The sequence below is a fragment of the Planococcus citri genome, chromosome 3 (genome assembly GCF_950023065.1).
Source record: "Planococcus citri chromosome 3, ihPlaCitr1.1, whole genome shotgun sequence".
Lineage (NCBI taxonomy): Eukaryota > Metazoa > Arthropoda > Insecta > Hemiptera > Pseudococcidae > Planococcus > Planococcus citri.
Window position 1 is genome coordinate 10,764,857 of NC_088679.1, and position 21,042 is coordinate 10,785,898.

The following is a 21,042-nucleotide window of genomic DNA, read 5'->3' on the forward strand; positions in this document are numbered from 1 at the left end:
CCACGCGTAGCCTTGGGCCGAGTTTTATGACCGCGTCATTCAATTTTATTCCGATTCCGACCCTAAAATGCTTCTTCGTTCTTCTTATGTAACCAATGCCTTCATATTGAACATCTGGAAAACTTGGCAACACTGCGCTCTTATACGAAATTTTCCATATTTTTTACAAGCTGAGATCTCGTTGCATTTTAATCGGAAAATTAGCAAATGCTAACAATAGATTGAAGGGGGGAAAGACACGTATAGATGAGAAGAAAATTGTAAATAAAATATCGTAGGTATCGATTTCTCAACATCAAATTTACAGAAAACAAGATATCCAATACATTATTGCTCATTTGAAATTCATCGAAATGAAACATTACTCATCTTATACAACTCATGTTACTAGTAGATTAACTCGTCGTACAAATTTAATTATCGTTTCGATTTCCACACAGTATTATACTCGTAGCCGAGTGTGTGTTAATGGAACGAAAATTTCCACCGATGTGTCTTGCTTCCTGAATCGAAGACATCGTCCATTCACGTCCAACATCCAATTAGAGAGACGAAATGAAAATAAAATAAAAAAAAGAAACCTCAATAAAACAATCACAATAATTCACTTCCTGCGACTATACTCGTCTTCTCCTTCGTACATATTCGAACGTGAACCTCTACTCGACCTAATTTCATTTTTTTCTTTCTAAATCAACGAACCTAAACCGAAACTCTTCAACACTTCTCGAGAATAAACCCAACTCTCTCATTCGATTTCGTAATCCATCGACGACGACGTAAGTCTATTTACAGCTCCCATCCCTCGTACAAGTACGTAGGTACTTCTACTACGAAAAAAAAAAAAAAAGGCTGAATATTCGAACCTGGACTTTGACATTTGAACGAATTTCGAAACAGCGTTGTGTAAATTTTCGCGTTCTTAATCAAATAAAAAAATATACCTACGACTTTATAAGACAAACACAAAACGAAGAATATTTCAAATATTTCGAAACTTTTTTTTTCAAAAAAAAAAAAAAAAAACACGCGATGATACCATCTTATAGACCTTTTGGAACCACTCGGCGATTTTCGCGAGTATATAGAAACGTCAATTCCGAGATCGATAAATTTTCGATTATTTTTGGCTCATATATACATAAGTATAAGAGACTCACTCGGATGGCATTTTTTAACGTTTCCGCTTCTTGTCTGAGCGCCTCCAACTCATTCATAATGTCAGTCTGGGAATTGGCTACTGAGCACCGCTTTCTTCAATCTTCCGTCTTCTTCTGATCCAGTGTGTTGCACGTCCAAATCAAGCGGCAGCTCCAGCTTTTCTAGCTAAGACCTCTGCCCACAACACTTTGAACGCTGCGAATCAAATAGCAAAAAAAAAAAACACATGCATTAAAAATCACATTATTTCAAATACCATCGTCCTATTTAATAATTAATCACATATTCGTGTCGTTCGTTGTCTTTTTTCTTTACACCCTCGTCTACCCCATACACATGTGGAAAAAAATCCACCCCCTCAGCAGGTACTTCGATGCAGCCGTAACGGCACCCAATTTTTATACGCTTCGTTTTACGTTCTGTACACGCTTAATCAGGGCTCAAACACCTGCTGATATTTTATTGTGGGTGCTAAGCAACCATTCACCATAAACAACCCAACCGAACCGAACACACATAATAATTTTTATACACACTTCTCCGATTTAATGCCTCGATGGTTCAAATCTGACCTACAAATTACTCGCTAAAAATCAACCATTTCCTCCCATAACGTGCGTAACTCTTCTCTCTGGTTAATCGTCGACTCCCGACTCACGTAATCCCTTCCTTGTGACGATAACGATACCGCCATCGTCGTCGTTAATCACCGCGTTAGCTTCCCTCGTCGCAACTTCGTTCACCTCTCTCGATCGCGTACACTAAAATACAGCTACGAGTACGTAAATTTGCACCAGTCGATAATTTACACTCAGCTTACGATTATTTTGTACAAAAAAATCCAGGGGGGAGAAACGAGAACGAGACAAAGACACATCGACACGATCGATGAATATTTTCAGGTTTATTATTATTAAGCGATAATTAACTTATACAACGTTCTCGTAAAATAAAAAATTACTAGATAGCACAAAAAATACCGCAGCAATGTTTGCATATTATTGTAGATAGGTAGTACCCACCCAACACAACGAAAACTGACTGTTGCTTTCGACAAATGACGACAACTTTTACTTTCATATACGTGTTGTACCTCTACCTACCCGGTACAATAATGTGTATTTTTGTGCAGCACAAATTTCATTTTGCTGCGGTAATTTTCTTTCTCGCATTACGTATGTGCCAAATATATACACATACAAAATACAAAATACTGGTTCGTATATAACAAATTATTATCGCTTTATCGAAGTATACATTGTCGTTGAGTTTTTCCCGCTACTTCGGATCTTATTCGTATGCATATGAATAAGCACCGAGCAGTCGAAGATATATATTTCGAGCCGTGATATCCGGCATCTTTGGCCTTAAGGTCGTCGCGTGCGAAGACCTACTCTATTCTACGAACAAATGAAACCAACCATGCCGACTGCCGAGTTCAACTAGCTAAGTCGCTGGGCAAATAAATTGTAGTACGAAAGAGCACGTGCGAATAGTTCAACCTGCAGACTTCTCCTTTTACCTCCCTCGCTATTACACAGCCCGAAGAGCACGAATGACGGAATAGATGTTCAGGAAGGTCCACAAGAAAGCCCCCTCCCCCCCGAAAAAATGATTCAATGTTAAGCTTTTATGGAGCATAGTCAATTAAGAATTATGATCGACGTTTTTGAAATTTACACGTGAAAGTTGTTCTGTATGGTCTGACTTCTCTCATGATGAAATTTTGAAATCGCTAGCCCCCCCCCCTTATTTTTCCAAAATAGACTATCTATATTCTAACCCTAAAAATTCTGTAAATCAAACCGGGGAAGTGAAATGTTTAGCAAGGAAAATATAGGTTTACGAACGAGCTCTTGCGAATAATGCAAATTCCCCAGCGCTGAACCCACTCATTTTTAAGATTGGGCCCAAATGGGGCCGATTTTGGGACCATAAATCATCCGATGGAAGTGTGGGAAAATCGCATTTTCGGATACTGTTCGTATCGTAGACGAAAAATATGCAACTTCCCCAACCCCACCTCCCGGCGCGTATTTTAGGCTCATCCTCCCTTTCAAAATTTCGACTTTTCAATAAAAATTCATTTAAATACGAGAAATCTACACTTTGGGATGAAATTTTGTACACTAACTGATGAAGGCACGAAGAGGCGAGTTTGGGGTTTTCCAAGCCCCAATTGGGGCTGCAGGAGCATCCCCAACGCCAATTTGAAGTTGAGGTATATCGTCGATATTGGTGTCGTTTTCATATGAAACGACCACATTGATGACGAATATAAAGTCAGATTTGAGACTGCACTACTCAGTACTGGGAATAGACAATAGTAGATAATACACGGTTCGTACAAAATTTTCATTTGAGGCACTGGTTTTAACTCAATTTAGAAAAATGTCTCTCAAAAAAACATCAAAATTCTTGTCAGTTTTTTCGGTTTTCACGAAAAGTTTACTGAGAAATGGAGCAAAATTCAACGCAACAAAATGTGCTCAGAATAAAATTACTTTTCGAAAGAGTCCTATACCGATAATTTTCCTCACCCCTTTCTCATCTTAGTGAACCCAGCCACCCCATCAAAAAAATACAAATATTGTTCGGATGATTTACGGACCCAAAATCGGCCCCATTTGAGCCCCAATCTCGAAAATAAGTAGGTCCAACTCTGGGGAATTGACATTTTTTGCAAGAGTTCGTCCGTAAGCCTATTTTCCGAGCAAAACATTTCAGTTATTCCCCGATTTGATTTACAGAATCGTTTGTTTGAGGGTTATAATGTAATCTAAGAGGGGTGACATTGCAACTTTAGTTGAAAATCATCATTTTTGGAGGTTTAAAACTGATTTTTTTCAGACTTGCAAGGATGCTGAACACCTAGATTGTTTAAGGAGACTAAAAATCGAAAAGTTATAAAAAATTTTTCCAGCGTGCATAAAAAAACCTTCAAAAAATGCGAAAAACAATTTTTTTAAGATTTCCCCCTCCTAAAAAATTGATCAATTTTGGTCAAAATTTTGTTTCTTCGCAATATGCATTTGAAAAAACGTCCAAACACATCATGAACTTGAATTTAAACCAAATTCAACAATTTTTCCCGATTTTAAAATCTTTATTTGAAAATTTGAATCATCCCTTTTGGGAACCCCTTGCATAAAAACCTTTCAGGAGACCTATCTGGCAATTCCAGCGAAGTTAAAAATCATCTTCAATTTATTTAATAGTAGGTATGCATTAATTATTTCGATTTGATACTTGAGGTCCTTGAACACGAATTTTAGTTCGATTGATCACCACACCTGAAATGAGGTTGTAGGGTCCTAAAACTTGTGCGGTTCATCCGAAATCCCTAAAAATCAAACAGATTTTGGGAAAAATGTCTTCAAATTTTCATTGGGTAATTGAGGATTCACTGAAAAAAATCTGTACCTACCCCAATAGGTAGTCTGTTTCCGAAAATTTCCTCAACATGGTCTCAAGCAGAAGCTGTGTACGTACTAGGTAAGTAGTAACCAAATTCACTTTCAATCAATCTGAAATTCACACGAAAATAGTCTGACATTTCGGTTGAGTGATTTTCCACTTCGTCATAGGTGAAGTTATTCGGCGAATTTTCATGACATTTAAGAATGACGAATTAGTCAACAACCACAGTGGAAAAATTAAATTCATCGATATCAAAAGAAAACAAAAAATGATAATCTCTATCCAACTGGTTAATGGTGAAACTGGGTCGAAGTTAAGGATGTACATAGGAAGTGACTGACGTGGAGGAATGAAATATATTTTTTCAAGTATTTGCATAAATAATGATTTGAGCACTGGACGAGGAAGATACTTTCTGTTCTTCCCTTCTTTCGTAATCACAGAAATCGTAGGGGTCTACAACAAAAAAACTGGATTTCAAATCTCACCCCCCCCCCCAACAGCAAAAACCAAAAAAAAATCACAGTTAAATCTCAGTCAACAAGACCAACATTTCCTAATTAGATTTAAATTTTGATTACCTATTCAGAAAAATCTAAAACCGCACGAATTTTTTCCCAAAAAAGTTTACTTTTACCCCCCCCCCCTTCCTATTTGCTTTCCCAATAACGCTTGAAAGCAGTAAAATGTATGCACACCTGAAAAATTAATTACCTCAAACTGATTATTCATAAAAAATCTCGGAAAAAATGTAACAGTGTTGCCACACTTCAACCAATTTTTAATGAATTTAGGGGGATTTTGGTGCATTTTTAACAAATCGGAATTTCCAAAAAATGGGCTGGAGGCTCCAGAACGACTCGAAATCGCTTCCAATTGATTTCTGAGGTTGAAAACGGAAGTACAAACCAAATATGTCAGTTTTCTATCTCAATTAGGTGCAATTTCGCGATGTTTAATTTCAATAAATCTCTCAAAGCGACTCAGAACTGTTTCCAATCGAATTCAGAGATTGAAAATAAAGCACACAGCAAATTGAAGCTTCCAAGCTCAATTTGGTAAAATTTTGATTTCTTTTCTCTTCTGACTTTCTGATTTTCAAGATTCTTCAAAATTCGAGGAATTCATTTTAAGGACCAAAAATTTATAATAGTGAGGTAAGTTTGCATGTTTCTGATGCAGCTGTGTTTGGACCTCACGTTTTTATACCAGTTTGAAAACCATCTTCGTTAGTTTTGGAACAATTACACAAATACGTGCATTTTATGTAAATTTAAAATGCATCTAGGTAAATAACATTTAGAATTTTTCATCTTGGAATTCCACAATAAGCACAATTATAGAATTCTTCGTAAGAAACACCCTCGTATCCGATTTTTCTCCCACACGTTAAATCGAATCAATTCTCATTTCAGTTCATCGTCATCATCGTATTTAATAAATCATCTCTTACACTACATGTATGTAATTATCACTTCGCCATAATTATCATCATTACACCAGTTACCAGGTACACTGAAAACACACACAAACAATGTAAAAAAAAAACTCACCATTACGTCATACTATACTCGTACATCGGCTTGTACATACTACATACGTAACAGTGAGCTCACAAACCCCCACTCCCACTAAACTCATTTCACCGGGCAATATCCGCGAGTCGCCGTCCGAAACTACAAATATTCATCGTTATCTGCGAATTTTTCATCGCACATCAAGACGCGCAATCTATTGAAATGAAAATCATCATCGCACCCACTTTCATTTTCCTTCCTTTACCCCCATTTAGCTTAATTCAATCGCGTCAACTCGACGTCATTGCCAGCCACACTCGTAAAAAGAAAAAAAAAATTCACATCCTTTTCATTTCCCACCCCATCGCTTCTGAAACACGCATGGTCGAAAAAATTCGCAGCTTTCAAATATCTAGTAAAGCAACTGGCCAATTTCCAATAAATTACAATATGCTCGTTATTCGCGAATTGACCTCGTATGTACTAGTCATCCTCACATAGAGCACACAATCATGATGGAAAAAAATCCAAAAATTTCATCAACTGTTCCATTATTTTGGAAAATTTTTCTCCCCGAACCATCTCGGCCGCATCACCTTGGCATTATTTTCTTGCCGAATAAGGAAGAGGTTTTCAAAAGTGGGACGCATTGCTCCACTACGTACAACGGGATGTTAAGATAAAAAATCCCATTTCCGCAGGAAACACGAGAGTTAATTTTTTTCTCATACGGTTCTCCCCCTGTACCTTTTCTGCTCTTCATCTTCTTATACCGCTTTCCATGGCATATAGCTTTTACGTACCACTGCCGACTCTGGCGAACGGTGTATTATCCGCCTGAGCGACCTAATCCGATGCGTACTTTAATATTTAACGTTTTACCAGCAACCAACTTCCATTTCTCAATTGGCAAATACCCCTCATCACAACGCACACAACACGCATCAACAGCCGACCCAAATCACAAACTGTGGTTATTTTGAATTTACTTTTCAGCCATTGTTTTTTCACGGGGTTTTTCCATCGACTTTTAATAGGTGAAATTTTCAGACGACGAACAAATAGAAGACGAAACAGGCCCCAGTTTCTTTCCTCTTTCTCTAATAAGTATAGAAAACCTCTTCTTGAAGTCTTTGGAAAATAAGTGCATTCTCTCCGGTTTATTCAACTCGTTTGATTTTTTTTCCTTGCCCCATTCTGTGACAGTATAACGCATCCCCGAATGTCTTTTCACTCCCTGTTCATCGTTTGCTTCAACGACTACACGACGAGAAATTAAATTATCAATTTTTCCAACAATATCGTACAATTCTACGATCTTTTCTCTTTCAAGATAAAAAAAAAAAGAATACCTGACATCCGAGTTAAAGGCACATACGTTCACCGAACTCGATACGTTGCCGAAAGCTACATACATGTATTTTGACAGGTCGAGAACAACACTAGGTATTCTTTTCAGCAGGAAAAAAATTTCGCAAACGTGAACGTGAATTTTACCCTGAAACCCGATAAATACCTATTTTTTTCTCAATCCAAATCCCAATCGTCGGAGAATCAAATACATACAACTGAGAACCATGCCCCTTTCCATCGTTTTCGGCTGTTCGTACTTTATTTATCAAATGCCACGTCACAAACCATCGTTGAATGGTACAAAGGTCACGAGAGAAGAGTTCATTCAGCGTGAGCTTTTCCTTGGCATTATTAATACGCTCGACGAGCCTTCCATTCCGAAGCTAGTAGGCAAAAAACCAACTGTACCGAATTTTTTCCTGCATTATACACCGTTGTATTATTGGTTTCAGATTCCGTTTTTTTTTTTTTTGATTAGGTATTCGAGTTTAGTTTCGGGCGACTTTTTTCCCCCAGGAGCCGGGTAAATATTAGCTCGGGTTTCAATGAATTATGAATTAAATCGATTCTCGTACAGTGTAATTGGAAATGTTTTTCGTATGGTACAGACACAGAGAGGGGATTTCAAATTAATAATCGTTATTGCAGCGGCAGGAATTTATTTTTATAAAGGAGACTGATTCGGTTCCTAATCACAGGTTACCTATCATCCAACGGATTTCTTCAACAGAAAAATCGCTAATCCTGCATTACCAGAAATTCATAAATTCCTCCCTCCCCCATCCTCCATCACAAAAATCAACAAGATGGCAAAAACAAAATTAAACGCATGTTGCATTTTTAGGCAGTGCTGCCCAATCATGAAAAATGTCCACTTTTTTTCAAAAATACAAAAACAGTTTAGCAATTATTTCTTCAAAAATATACTTACACGTTTTTTCTTCATTTTTTCATTGTTTTTTAAATTTTTTTTTGGCTAATTTCGCTACTTTTTTGCTACCTAGTAGGTACCTACATCAGAATAAAATTGATAACTTTTTGAACAGGGGAACGTGGCTTTTTATATTTTTTGACATTGTTCCTTATGGTTCGAAGAAAGAATTATTTCACTGAAAAAGTGAAATTTACAGGGCTCATTTCGCATGCAATGCCAACTTCACTTCTTAAAAACTATTTTATCGTTTCACTAAAGATCCCGAACCCTGAAGGGGTTTTCCTTAAGATCACGTGTCGTTTTCGACAAAAAAATTTGTACTTACTCCACATACTTCTCAACTCTTTATGCACGAAAAAAAAACGTTTCCAGAAGTTATAGGGTGAGTCAACAGGACGATTCGTAAATTTCAGAAAATTACAAATTCATTCATAGAAAGTATTCTACAAAAAAATAGTTATTGAAACCACAGTAATTTCGATCAAATAGAGCAAAACTAAAAAAGATGGAGGAAGAGGAGCTTTGATCACCCAAAATTCAGTAGGTATTTTGCCTTCTCAGTGAAATCCGGAAACTGAGTATTGATACTTCTGCTCTTGCATCTCTCAATCAACCAATGCTCATTCATTTTTTTTCTGAATTTTTTCAGAAACGATGGCCAACAAAATAACGAGGAAAAGCTCAGTAATTTCACTTTACAAAGCTTAAATCTGAAATTTCGTGGTGAAAGCTCAACATTTCATAACATGTGCAAAAGTTGAAAGCTGCTATTCAAAAATCAAGATGTCTACAGGGATTTGTTGAACGAAATTCACTACCTTTTCACTACTTTTCCTTTACTTTAAAAAAAAAAAATCACTTAAAAAAATTTTAAATTCTCCAATTCCCTCCCCAGTTTTTTTCATTTTTTTTTTTGGTTTGGATTTTGTAATTTTTTACATTGATTTGAAATAAATTTTGAAAATTACTTTTTTTAAAATACATAATATGAAAGAATGATGAAGGATTTTATTAAATTTTTTGCAGTGATTTTTACCTAGGTATATTTTTTATGACCACTTTTTTCATTTTTCACTGCGTTCTAAGCAAAATTGCTTAAAATCACTACCTTTTCACCATTTTCACCACTTTCACTATCTGTAAACATCCTGAAAATTTGAAAAAATTGTAATGAACATCATTACCTATGTATTTGACGAATTGGTTTATTTTCAAAATGGGTTTCCAACATCACTAAGAGTAAAAGGACCCCCCCCCCTCCACCATTGACCAAAATTCAGAAGAATTGACCATTTTAAAACCCTGAGTTCGAATATCAAGTTAATTTTTCAATCTAGCCCTTTTGCCACCGACTCTGCTAAAAAAAAAAAAAAAAAAAAAAAACAACTGAAAATGACATGTGGCATTTCGTTTATTAGATTATTGATATCAAACAATTCGAATATTCGTCTATTTTTTGAATACGTTCTCAAAGGACCTCTTCAACACTTCTCCTTCCCTAGATTTTGAGAACTGGACTGAAAATAGTGGGAAAATAGTGTGTAATTTTCGAATACAGAAGTGCCAATTTCTACGCCATTATTGTAAATTTCAAAAAATCGAAAAAATTTAATGAATTTTTACTTATTTTTTGAAAATGACCAAAAAATTGGCACCACTGCATTTCAAAATTTGTCCTCAATTTCAGAAATGGCATCTTTCGATGTTTTCGCACAGACAATAAATGCGAAATATTTGAAAAAAAAATTTCAAAATGAATTCACCTCTCTAAGCAAACGATGTGCAAAATTTCAACCACTCAATGAACCCTAAAAATAGTCTTGAATCTTAATGGAAATGGCCTAGATCGACGCAGAATCTCAAATACTATCTTTTGGAACTGGGTTATTTTTTCTTCAATGGGTAAGGACCAGAAACCAAGATTTTTTTTTCGAAAATGCCTTTGCTTTGAGGGATCATGACTTTCCTCTTCCTCCAGGAACGCCTTCAAATCTACATTTATTGTAAGTGACTTTCACTCGAAGTAAAGGTCTCTATTGAATTTAGAGAAAATACTCTGGAAATTTTTTTTTCGCGATTCACCAACATTTATATTGAAATTATTCATTCTTTTCAATTTTTCACTCAAAAAATACACAATTACACAAAATTTTCAAAGTAGACCCCGCAAATAGAAAATTTTCCGTTCAAACACTCCAAATTCACGAAAATTTCCCCCTCCAAAACAAGATCAATTTTTTTCTTCTAAAATTAGATCAAAATTCAACAATCCAGCACCTCGATCACGTCTTTTGATCATTTCACCATTCACGACTCTTCTTCGCTTTCTATACAAATTACAAACGTAATTCTTTTCAAATTAGCCGACATCGTCATTCAGCCACTCAGGTTCGTGGCTTCTTCACTTGTACAAGTACATATACTACGAGTACCGTATAAAAAATTCAACAGGTCGGTTAATTTTTCGCATCGTTTGATATGAAAGAAGCAAATTTCCATCAAGTGTGGTTTTTTTTCATCGTTTTACTACACAGGTACTGAGTCAGTAACAATGACGAACCACAACCGTTGACGACAACTACCTAACACACGGCAGCGGTACATGAAAAATGCTAATTAAGCGTTATCGATCTACCACGACGACGACGACGACGACGTCGTCGTTAATAATTGCATGTACAAGGACTCGGGCTAAAATTTAATCCTGTCTGGTGATGAAGTGAGGATTTCATCACCGCCAACCCACCGGACATGATCATTTTCGACTCGACTTTTTGAAACAATTGACGAGCTACGAGAGTACCTACTACACCTACACATGCCATCTAGCCACCTACAAACAATCACTGCCACTGTTCTTGGCACTTCCTGAACTTTCAACCTTGCATTTTCGCGTGCTATTTTCTTATATTTTCTATCAATGATAATGGCAGCTTTGCCTCCGTATGTGTCGTTTATATGTACATTTATACGAGAATGGGTGTCGTATTAAAATGGTACGTGCTATAAAGCTCTGATTATATGCACAATACACTCCATATCAATTGTGACACGCGTCATTTTATGAACATAATACACTGTCAATACTCGATAATCTTTCTCACATTCATCTCTACATATATGAAATCGTAACAAACAATACAGGTAATACGTTGACGACACAGCCACCCTTAGGTATGCGAATAAATGTGATGTCAACAACAGATAAAGAGATCACGAGCAATGCACCACCAATCAACGGCCAATGTTTTGAACCATTTTCAAAATTTTGTCCTTTCAAATAAAAATATAAAACTTTTCTCATTCAGTCATTCCAGACAGATCGTTTCAAACAAATTGCAACTCAAAATTACCTCCACAATCCTCACTTTTCCACCATTCTGTTTACAAAATTCCAATATCTGGCATACCACCGAGTACAAGTACATCCTCTTCAATGCAAATTCAATCCTCTCAGGATTTTGTACATTTCACATATTTTTTCCAGAGGAAATATGCACCAGGACCAGGACAAGCGCATTAATTCGGTACGTGAACTCGTATTTTTTCCATACTTTGATCGCGTCGTTTAATTAATGAATTCGGCCAACTCCCATTTTAACGTGACTTTTTTTTCGCTCGTTTAATTTGAAAAAAAAAGAGAAACCGAACACGCAACCTATTCTATTATCAGCCTTCGCAATTAAAAACCACCAGGCCGCCATTCATTTCCCTCGAAAGTATGAAAAAAACGGTATGGACACACGATGTCGTCGCCTGTAAAGTATTCGAATATTATTCTGCCTACAATTTTTCCTCTTTTTTTTCAGTCGTATCGAGGTATCGTATGCGTGAACTTTTATTCTTTTTTTTTCACAGAAGGGAGCGTGTAAGAGAGCAGAAAATTTACTTTTTTCATAAAACATTTCCTCGGATATCATTTTTTGATAAGAGGTCATATTGAATGGGAAGAGAACACGACCTCGTAAGTACAGACTTTTATACGACAGTTAGTAAATTAAAGAATTCATTCAATAAATTATGTTCTACATCGAATTCAATGTGATTTTTCTGGTCAATGAATTAAGAATATGGATTTAAAGCAAATATACTGCAATCAGAAAGAATAATCAGACTTATTGAAGATACTGAAATGATACGCACTTTGGAAGGATTGCGAAAAAAAATTCAAAGGATTTTTATCAAATTCAGAAAAAGATTTCATTTTGAATTGAAAGTCACCCAATTCGTTTTAGCTCCGGCGGTTCCCCTGGAGGAGAGAATATGGGTCCTTAAAGAAAGGACATGTTCAGAAAATTGTGGATTTTTCGAGGGTCCTACTGACGTGAGCTCAGTTGTTAAAAATTTGCGAATTGATCTATCATTCTAAGGTAAATTCGTGTTTGAAAATATTTTCTTCTCAAATCATTCGCATTAATTATGCCAAAACATCAAAAGACATCATTTCTGAAACGGTATGCAGCGGTACCAACGTATTGGTCACACACTACACCAATTTTAAAAAAATCGAGAAAAATGAGCCAAAAACTTGCCAAATTTTTTCAATTTTTTGAAAATGGCAAATAATGACCAAAAAATTGGCAATTTTGATGTTTCGGCATAATTAATGCGAAATACTTCAAAAGAAAATATTTTCAAAACACGAATTTACCATAAAATAAGTCATTTGAAAACTTTCAACCACTCACAGGGTGTCTAACAAAATCTGAAAACTAAAAAGAAGGACCTTGAAAGGACATTTTTAAAATTAAAAATTCACCTACTGGCCCCTCCCCCTCATTAATTTTTAAAAAATTGCTTTAAAAAACTTCAACAATTTATAATTTTTAAAAGAAACAAAAAAATTAAAATAGACCTGATAAATTTCTTGTCTATTGACTACCAAATCCAAAAAACGAAATTTCGTACTTTTTTCATATTTTTTTCATACTTACGAGATATTTTCAAGTTATACTTTGTCACGCCTCACGTATCCTCGCTTACTTTTTAGACATCAAAATTGAGTAGGTAAGGGAAACTACTTTGATGAAAAATTTCAATATCAGGGATGGTATTCAAATTTTTCTAAAAAAAAATAACTTTAGAAACCAAAAAGTAATCAAAACGTGACTAAAAAAATTTTTTACTCCAAACTCCCCCTTCCCTCCTCCACACCACGGTTTTTTCCAAACAATTGCCCAGATGTGGTTCGAACCATTTTTTAAAAAGGGAAGTTGGAAACAAAAATGTAGAATAAAAAATTTATTTGAATTTTTCAATGATTGGATTATGTTTTTGGAATTTCTCGAGTTGATTTTTCCATTCTAGGAAATGTTTGAAAATTGTTGTAGCAGAATTGCAATCTGAGCGAGCGAAACGAGGGTGAAAGATATGAAAAATTGATAATTCAAAACGTAAAACATCATTTTTTATGCAAAAAGTTGGATTTTCATAGCTTCAAAATTTACAAATTTTAAAAGTTTTCAGAAAATTTCATAGGTATTCATCATAGTTAAAAATATGAATGCAAAAGCTTTCGAAAATTCACAATTCCTGAGTAGTAAAACAGCATTATTTTTGATTTGAGGAGTCATATTTTTCTACCCTTCAACTTCGGTCAGAGAAAAGAGGTCAACGTACCATGAATTAATCAGATTTTATGGAGGAGGAAGAGGAGGAGGAGGAGGGTCTTTTAAACGGTAAAAAAGCAAAAAAAATATTTTTGAAAAAGTACGTATTTTTTTTCTTAAAAAAGCATTGCTCATCTTGGTTTTTAAAAATGTAATAAAAATGTGCACTTGCAAATTTGAAAAAAAAATTCACAAGTTGAAGACCTATTTTTTTTTTTTTTTTTGTAAAATTATTTTTTTTCTTTTCACAAAGTAATGCAATCTTTTTTTATTTCATTTTATTTTTTTTTGAAAATTTACTCCATTGATTTTATGAACAAACCTTTCAAATATGAGAACCAAAAAATTGTGAGGAGCCAATTACAAAAATTTTCAATTTGTTGAAATGTTGACGTCCCAAAATGCATATTTTTCATTTTCTTGAAATTTCGAGTCAATTTTTGAGCAAACAAACAAACCTTCTCTCCCCTCCTTATAAATCATATCTCGAGATTGAAGGGACTGAATTATACTCAAATGAATTTTTTTTCAAGAATCATGGCAGGTAAACAGTTGATTTTTGTTTTGCATTTCACTTCAAGGTTGATCATTGAGCTAACTGATCAGGAAGACTCACACAAGACGAAAGATTAGAAAAAATGTGTTCAAGATTGGCCATTTCCATCATTTTTCTAGAAAATCTCAAAAAAAACAGTCCTCTTTTTCATCACATTATTAATATTACGTATAATATCTTATGGGTAAAACATTTACTTCAACAGTTTTTGAAAATTTAGGATGAGTTTTAATTTTTTTTTTCAAATTTAGATCAATTCATGAAGTTGAAAATGAACTTTGGTGTTTTTTACTCCGCAATATTGAAACTTGTTGGGAGGGGGTGGAGAGATAGATTGAGGATTTTCAGTTTTCTCCTTTGAGATAGATTCACTGCCCCTCTTCTCTCCTCCTCTCCTCTACACAACTGACTTCATACTTCAATCAGATACCCTGCGATTAAGAATCCTTATCTATAGATCATATACACACACAGATACAGAATCACAAAAACAAGACCAAATGAACCAAACGCGGCGCAATTTTCGCCAAAATACAACCCGACGCATCAATCTCGTATAAACTAAATACAATAAAAATAAAATAAAATTCAAAGCAGCGAACAAACGAAAACCACGAATACAATAAATAACAAACATTTACAACCCTGCTTCCCCTGCTCGTCTCGTATACACATCATCACATGATTACTCTACCTCAAAGCTACCTCTTTTCAAAATCCAAGCACACTTCACCACGACAGGAGGAATCAGCCTCATCCGCGTCATTAATCGTACCATAAATATTTGCGCGAAATTCGGCATTAAAAAAAAAGTACCATATACATCTCGTTCTCCATCTCTAACTACATATATACTCGTATTAGTAGCTCACTCTCACTTTGTTATAACATCGGCTCGGAGCGGCGCTTTACGCTCGCGTGATCTGATCATTCTCTCTTTTCTTCTTTTTCGCCGCATCCAAATGCCATACAGTACACAACATACAAGATACGAAGTGCAGCACGTTTTAATAAAATTTGGCAACCTAAAACTAGTCTTGAATATTTGCCAGGAATAAAAAACTACTCAAAAAACCGAAACAACCGTCCAGAAATTATCATCGCCGCGTAATCATCTCACTAATACCATGAAACATGACACATATTCCATCTAGTAGCTCTCATTCTCCCTTAGCCCCCTGTTTCCAAGAGTGTATTTCGGGTTCATCTGCATCTTCATATTCACGGTTTTTTTATCATACCTAGTAGTAGTACGAGTTCTTACTGTAATATTCGAATCAGATGAGATGATGATTATTATGATAATGCGCACGACACAGGTCTTCATCTTCGTAAAGTTAATTTGTTCATCGAGATACTAATTATCTTCATTGATCTAAGTATACAGCAAACTATATAGAAAGTTTTTTTTTTCATCGTTTGCATTTTCATTCTGGTCAAACACGTAGCACAGGTTGACGATAATTTTCTGCAAATATTCCGCATAAAAATTCCATTCCTCCTTCAAATAATACGATTAATAGGATACTGGATGACTTTTATCTCAATTTTTGCATCTATATCGTTCATTACATTCATTCACTCCTGTCATAATTATTGGAAAATCGTGCTCGAAAAAATGTTACCAACAACTCTTCTTCACTTCTCATTCATAATTCCAATGAAAAGTACTCTCAAACTGAAGAGGTACTTGGGCATTTTCATGGCAAAATTTTTTACCGAGTCGACAAAATATACGAAAAATATTTTTAAAAAATCAGAGAAATTGAGAAATATCAGATCAAAAATATAGAGCATACATTCATAATAGAAACAGCGTGCATCCGACAAAACCTCACTACAACCCCAATACACTAATAATTTTAAAACCAATACGCCAGAAAAAAATAAAACATACAGGTACACGTGATACAAACGTATAAAAAATCCTCCTACACCACATTGTATCATAACAAATTCCAAAGCTGCGAGCTTCATACCCCATAATTTCCACTTGAAAGTTTTACAAATTGACATTGATTCATCGAGTCTAGCCCAATTTATTCGATTAGGAAATAAAAATAAGACTTAAAAAAAGAATTTCCAAAAGAACGCAATACATATACAACGAGTAGCTAAACAAAAATAAAACATACGAAATCTAAGAAGAAGAAGAAGAAAAAAAAAAGGAAAAGAAAAACGTACAACAGACGTGTATACCTATACATGTATGAATAAAAAATGAAAGCCAATTTCCAAACCGAGCTTTCCCATCGACCTGATGAAAGTCCGTAAATTTACTGCTAGTGGAAAAAAAGCCAGTTCGAAGCCGACACAACGTTGCATGCACTGAAAATTACAACCTCCGAGACACGTGCGATTAACGCTAGAACATGCCATATTTCGACACTCCCTGGCGCCACGGAATCGTAAATTTTACCCCTCTTTCTAATCTGCTTTTCTTTTTCATTTTCATTTTTTTTTTATATGATGATAATTTTTTTTGTTACATTATTTAAAAAATTACTGAAATTTTTTTCATGTACATACAAGTAATACCCTATATGTCTATGGGCTTTGACGACGACGACGACGACGACGTTGATGTCAAAAGTCATTAACCTTGGTATGCTATTCCATCGCATTGTTGACCCTTCAGTAACGAAAATATAAAATCAATAACAGTAGAATAATATGATATCGTATTGTTTTGACGATATACTGGCTCGTATCAAGTTGAATACTTTATCCGGCCGAGAAAAAATAAATAATTATATGAAAGAAAAGATGGGGGAAAATACTGCCAAATTTAGGTTAATTTGACTGAATTTACATATCAAAATACATCAGCAGTCAAAATTTCAGGGACTTAAGGGAATTCTTCAATTTTAGGTGCAGAATTAAGTATTAAAACTCAAATTTGACCCAAAAATGGGGTAGGGGGAATATGAAAATTCCACGAAATTCACCCAGAATACTGAAATTTGGTATTTACTCTATTTTTGGGGTTCTGGAGCCTCCAACAAATTTTTGAACGTTGAAATTTTCACTAAATTTCAATCAATGAAGTTGGAAATCCAAAATTCACAATATAGCTCACTTTCAATCGTATACTGAGTCGTTTGGATGAGGTTTTGAGCCGCTCTGGAGCCTCCTGTTGTTTTTTGAATACTCTCGATTATCAAAAAGTACCATAAAAACCATCCAAATTGACCGACGACTGCACAGCATTTTTCCAACATCTGTTTCTGTCAGTTGAAAACCATTTCTCCAGAGATTTTACAATATCGAAAATTTGAAAAATTCACTGTAGCCGAGTCATTCGACGAAAAAGCTGAAAATCAGTTAATGCTCTATTTTTCTTATGCCGAGTGCTTTGATGATGGTTTTTGACCATTTTGGAGCCTCCAGTAATTTTTGAAGAGTTCCAGTTTTTCCAAAAATTCTATAAAATCTGTTTAAATAAACTTTAGCATCGAAGTTAGGTACTCATGGATGAATTTTAAGATGTTTTTTTTTTTGAAAACTGTTGGTTCTGAAAAAATGCAGGAGGTTCCACAATGACACAAAATTATCTTCAATCGACCAGGCAAAAAGTATCAATCAAGATTATCGTGTTAAAGTCACTCGAGACAGCTTTTATGGTAATTTATAAAAATCTGTAACAATTGCCAGCATATAGCTGGAGGCTCCAGAACGGTTTGAAACCACCTCCGGTCGACTCAGATGGTTGAAATGAAGGTACAAAGTAAATTTCAACTTTCCAACATCATTGGGTGAAATTCTGTGGAAGTTTCAAGTTTTAGAAAATGTGCTGACAGTTCCAGAATTACTCGAAACGGCTGGAAACCGTATTCAATTGGGAGGGAGGGAAGGAGGGGGTCAGAAATAGAATATATACATCACATTACACCTTTCTTGGCCATTTTGGTAAGATTTAGATTTTTTTGGACCAAATTTGATCCTCAAAAGTTTATTAAAGATCGAAAAAAATGTGTTTCAGCTGGTGATATATTTTTGTATGTTTTTTCGACGAATTAGCTTTTTACTGGTTTAAAAAATTTCTGCCAGTTGAAAACCTCTCTTGTAGGAATTTTTTTCATTTTGTTTGCTTTTAATATTTAAAAAAAATCACACACAAAAAACCATTCAGAGAAATGGCAATTCAAGTAAAATAAGCAGGTGACTTACTAATATGGTACCCCTTCTTATTCGTATGTTTCATTAGTATATGGAAACCATTTTGATACTAACCTGCAACAAAAAGACGAAAAAACGTTATAGATTAGTTGAATAGGTAAAGGTATACATAGACATACATAATATAGTTTATATAAAGACCATCTTTGGTTCACACTATATCTCAACATTATTATTTACATACATTTCTGTACTTTCTCTGTTGGTATCAGAGAATGAGAAAATAATTTACAAATACATAGTTGGATAGTTGATAAAAAAAGTTCATAAAAATTGAAGCATGTGTTTCCAAAACGCACTAAGTAAGTCCAAAAAAATATTGATAAAAAATTCATGGTACATACTTAGTACAACTTGGAAACGTAGAAATGGCCCAAATTTGCTGATTTTTTGGTATGTTGTAGCCGAGACCCTTGGGCACAACATATCAAAAAATCAGCCATTTTGGGCCGCAACTTTATGCTAGATGGCCTTGCGATTTCAGAATCTTTGAAAATGGACTTGGTGCGTTTTGGAAACACATGCTTCAATTCTATTCATCTGCGTCAGCATTCTTCCAAATAACCTGCTTTCCAGAAAAACTGAATTTTTATGGAAATTTTTAAAATCTGACATTTTTAAAGTATGACCAAATGATCTAGAAGTCTAGAACTCAGGATATTGAAATTAGGGCATAAAGTAAATACCTTCCTAACTTCATAGGCCAAAATTTCAAGGAAATTTCAAAATTCAAAAATCTCTGGAGGCTCCAGATCTGTTTGAAATAGTTCAAAACAATTTTTAATCTATTCAGAGTAACTTCATAGCCCAAAATTTCGAGGAAATTTCAAAATTCAAAAATCTCTGGAGGCTCCAGAACTGCTTGAAAGAGTTCAAAACAATTTTTAATCTATTCAGAGAGGGAGGGGGAGAAAAATACAAGATCTCCTAAATTTCAGCTTTTTAGGTCAATTTTGTAAAATGTTAAGATTGTCTCATTTTTGACCCATAAATTTGATTTTCAAAGATTTATCAAAAATCAAAAAATGCACTTCAGTTCTTGAAATTTTGGCTGGTGATATTGTGTTTTTGCATGCACTTTCGATTTGACTTCGTTTGGTTCGAAAATTTCAGTCCCAGTTGAGATACTCCCTTCATGGAGGATATCTCGGATGATTTTTTTGAGCTTCTTAATTCAACAGCGATGTCGTCAGATCATTTTTCCAGCGCCGTATTCGAATAAAATAAAATGGATATTCATTCAAAACTTGACGAAAACAAATTTTTAAGTGCAAGTTGAAGGGTGGCTTTAAAATTGCATGATTTTCTCTGTAGATGTTTCGCCCTTCAAGCAAAATATTAAAATCCCAACGGTTTGACAAGGCTCTTCGACACTCATCATCATTGAGTTATGGCTCTCATCCCTGTAACTGATCTCAATCGGTTCAAGACATAGTGAGTACAATTCACTGGAGATCTCCCTCTGAGCTTCATATTTCAGTTTGGGACATCTCCTCAAAACATAAATATCCAAAATAGTTTGTTCTTTTCTCACATAAAGCGCTCAGTTTTTGAGGATTGCTCATCTTTGCTTTTTTTCCTACTCCTTGGGATCGTTAGTTTCCCATATACTTATAAAAGATGTATTCTCTCAAAACCATCCTCTGATCTTCAATATCGAACCAACAATCCTCACAATTCCAATCAATTCATCCACCTTCATTCCTCAAAAGCTCATCTTCCCCCATCCATACTCCCAAACTTCTTCTACATATTCACGTTTGTAAATTATTATAGTACACATTCCTCTCCAACTCGACCATCATTATCCATCACACTCACGTCAGTTGTGTTAAAATCGATATCGTCGCTTTGGTTGCGACGCATCTTCAAATACGTGTACTCTTCCGGATCACCACCTCGCCTATTTACATATCTTCAATGTACTATTAACTTCATTAAAAACCCATCAACTTGGTTTCTCCGCGCCTATATATATACACGATGTGTATAATGCCGCACACTACAAAGTATTAGCACGAAAAAAAAAAAACAGCTGCAGGCATATAGTATACCTACCTATACTATACTGAAATGAAAACGACGACAAAATGAAAATATAAAAAAAAAGAAGAGAGAAGATGAAAAAATTCGCCGAAAAAAATTCTCACACGTTTGCGCTCTTACTAATCGATAACGCGTACACGCCTAATTCTTCGCGTATAATTTCATATATTCACGCACAATTTCTACAATAGAATTCACCGTACGGTAGTTTAAGCTTTACACGATGTATCTTTTCAACATTTTAGACCTATATTATAAGTCCAGGAA

The 21,042-nt window shown here is 34.9% G+C and overlaps 1 protein-coding gene across 3 annotated transcripts in view; it reads right to left on the reverse strand.

Annotated features, from left to right (window-relative positions):
- The window catches only part of Gbeta13F (guanine nucleotide-binding protein subunit beta-1), a 59,525-nt gene that overhangs the window by 26,574 nt on the left and 11,909 nt on the right, over positions 1-21,042 (reverse strand). For 2 of the 3 annotated variants that reach the window (XM_065358595.1, XM_065358593.1), the window contains exon 2: positions 1,161-1,356. In XM_065358595.1, coding sequence (XP_065214667.1) covers positions 1,161-1,217 — 57 coding nt within the window. In that variant the 5' untranslated portion in view covers positions 1,218-1,356. Of the gene's footprint in view, positions 1-1,160; positions 1,357-18,720; positions 18,740-21,042 lie in introns of those variants that run through there. The other variant, XM_065358596.1, reaches the window with a different exon arrangement.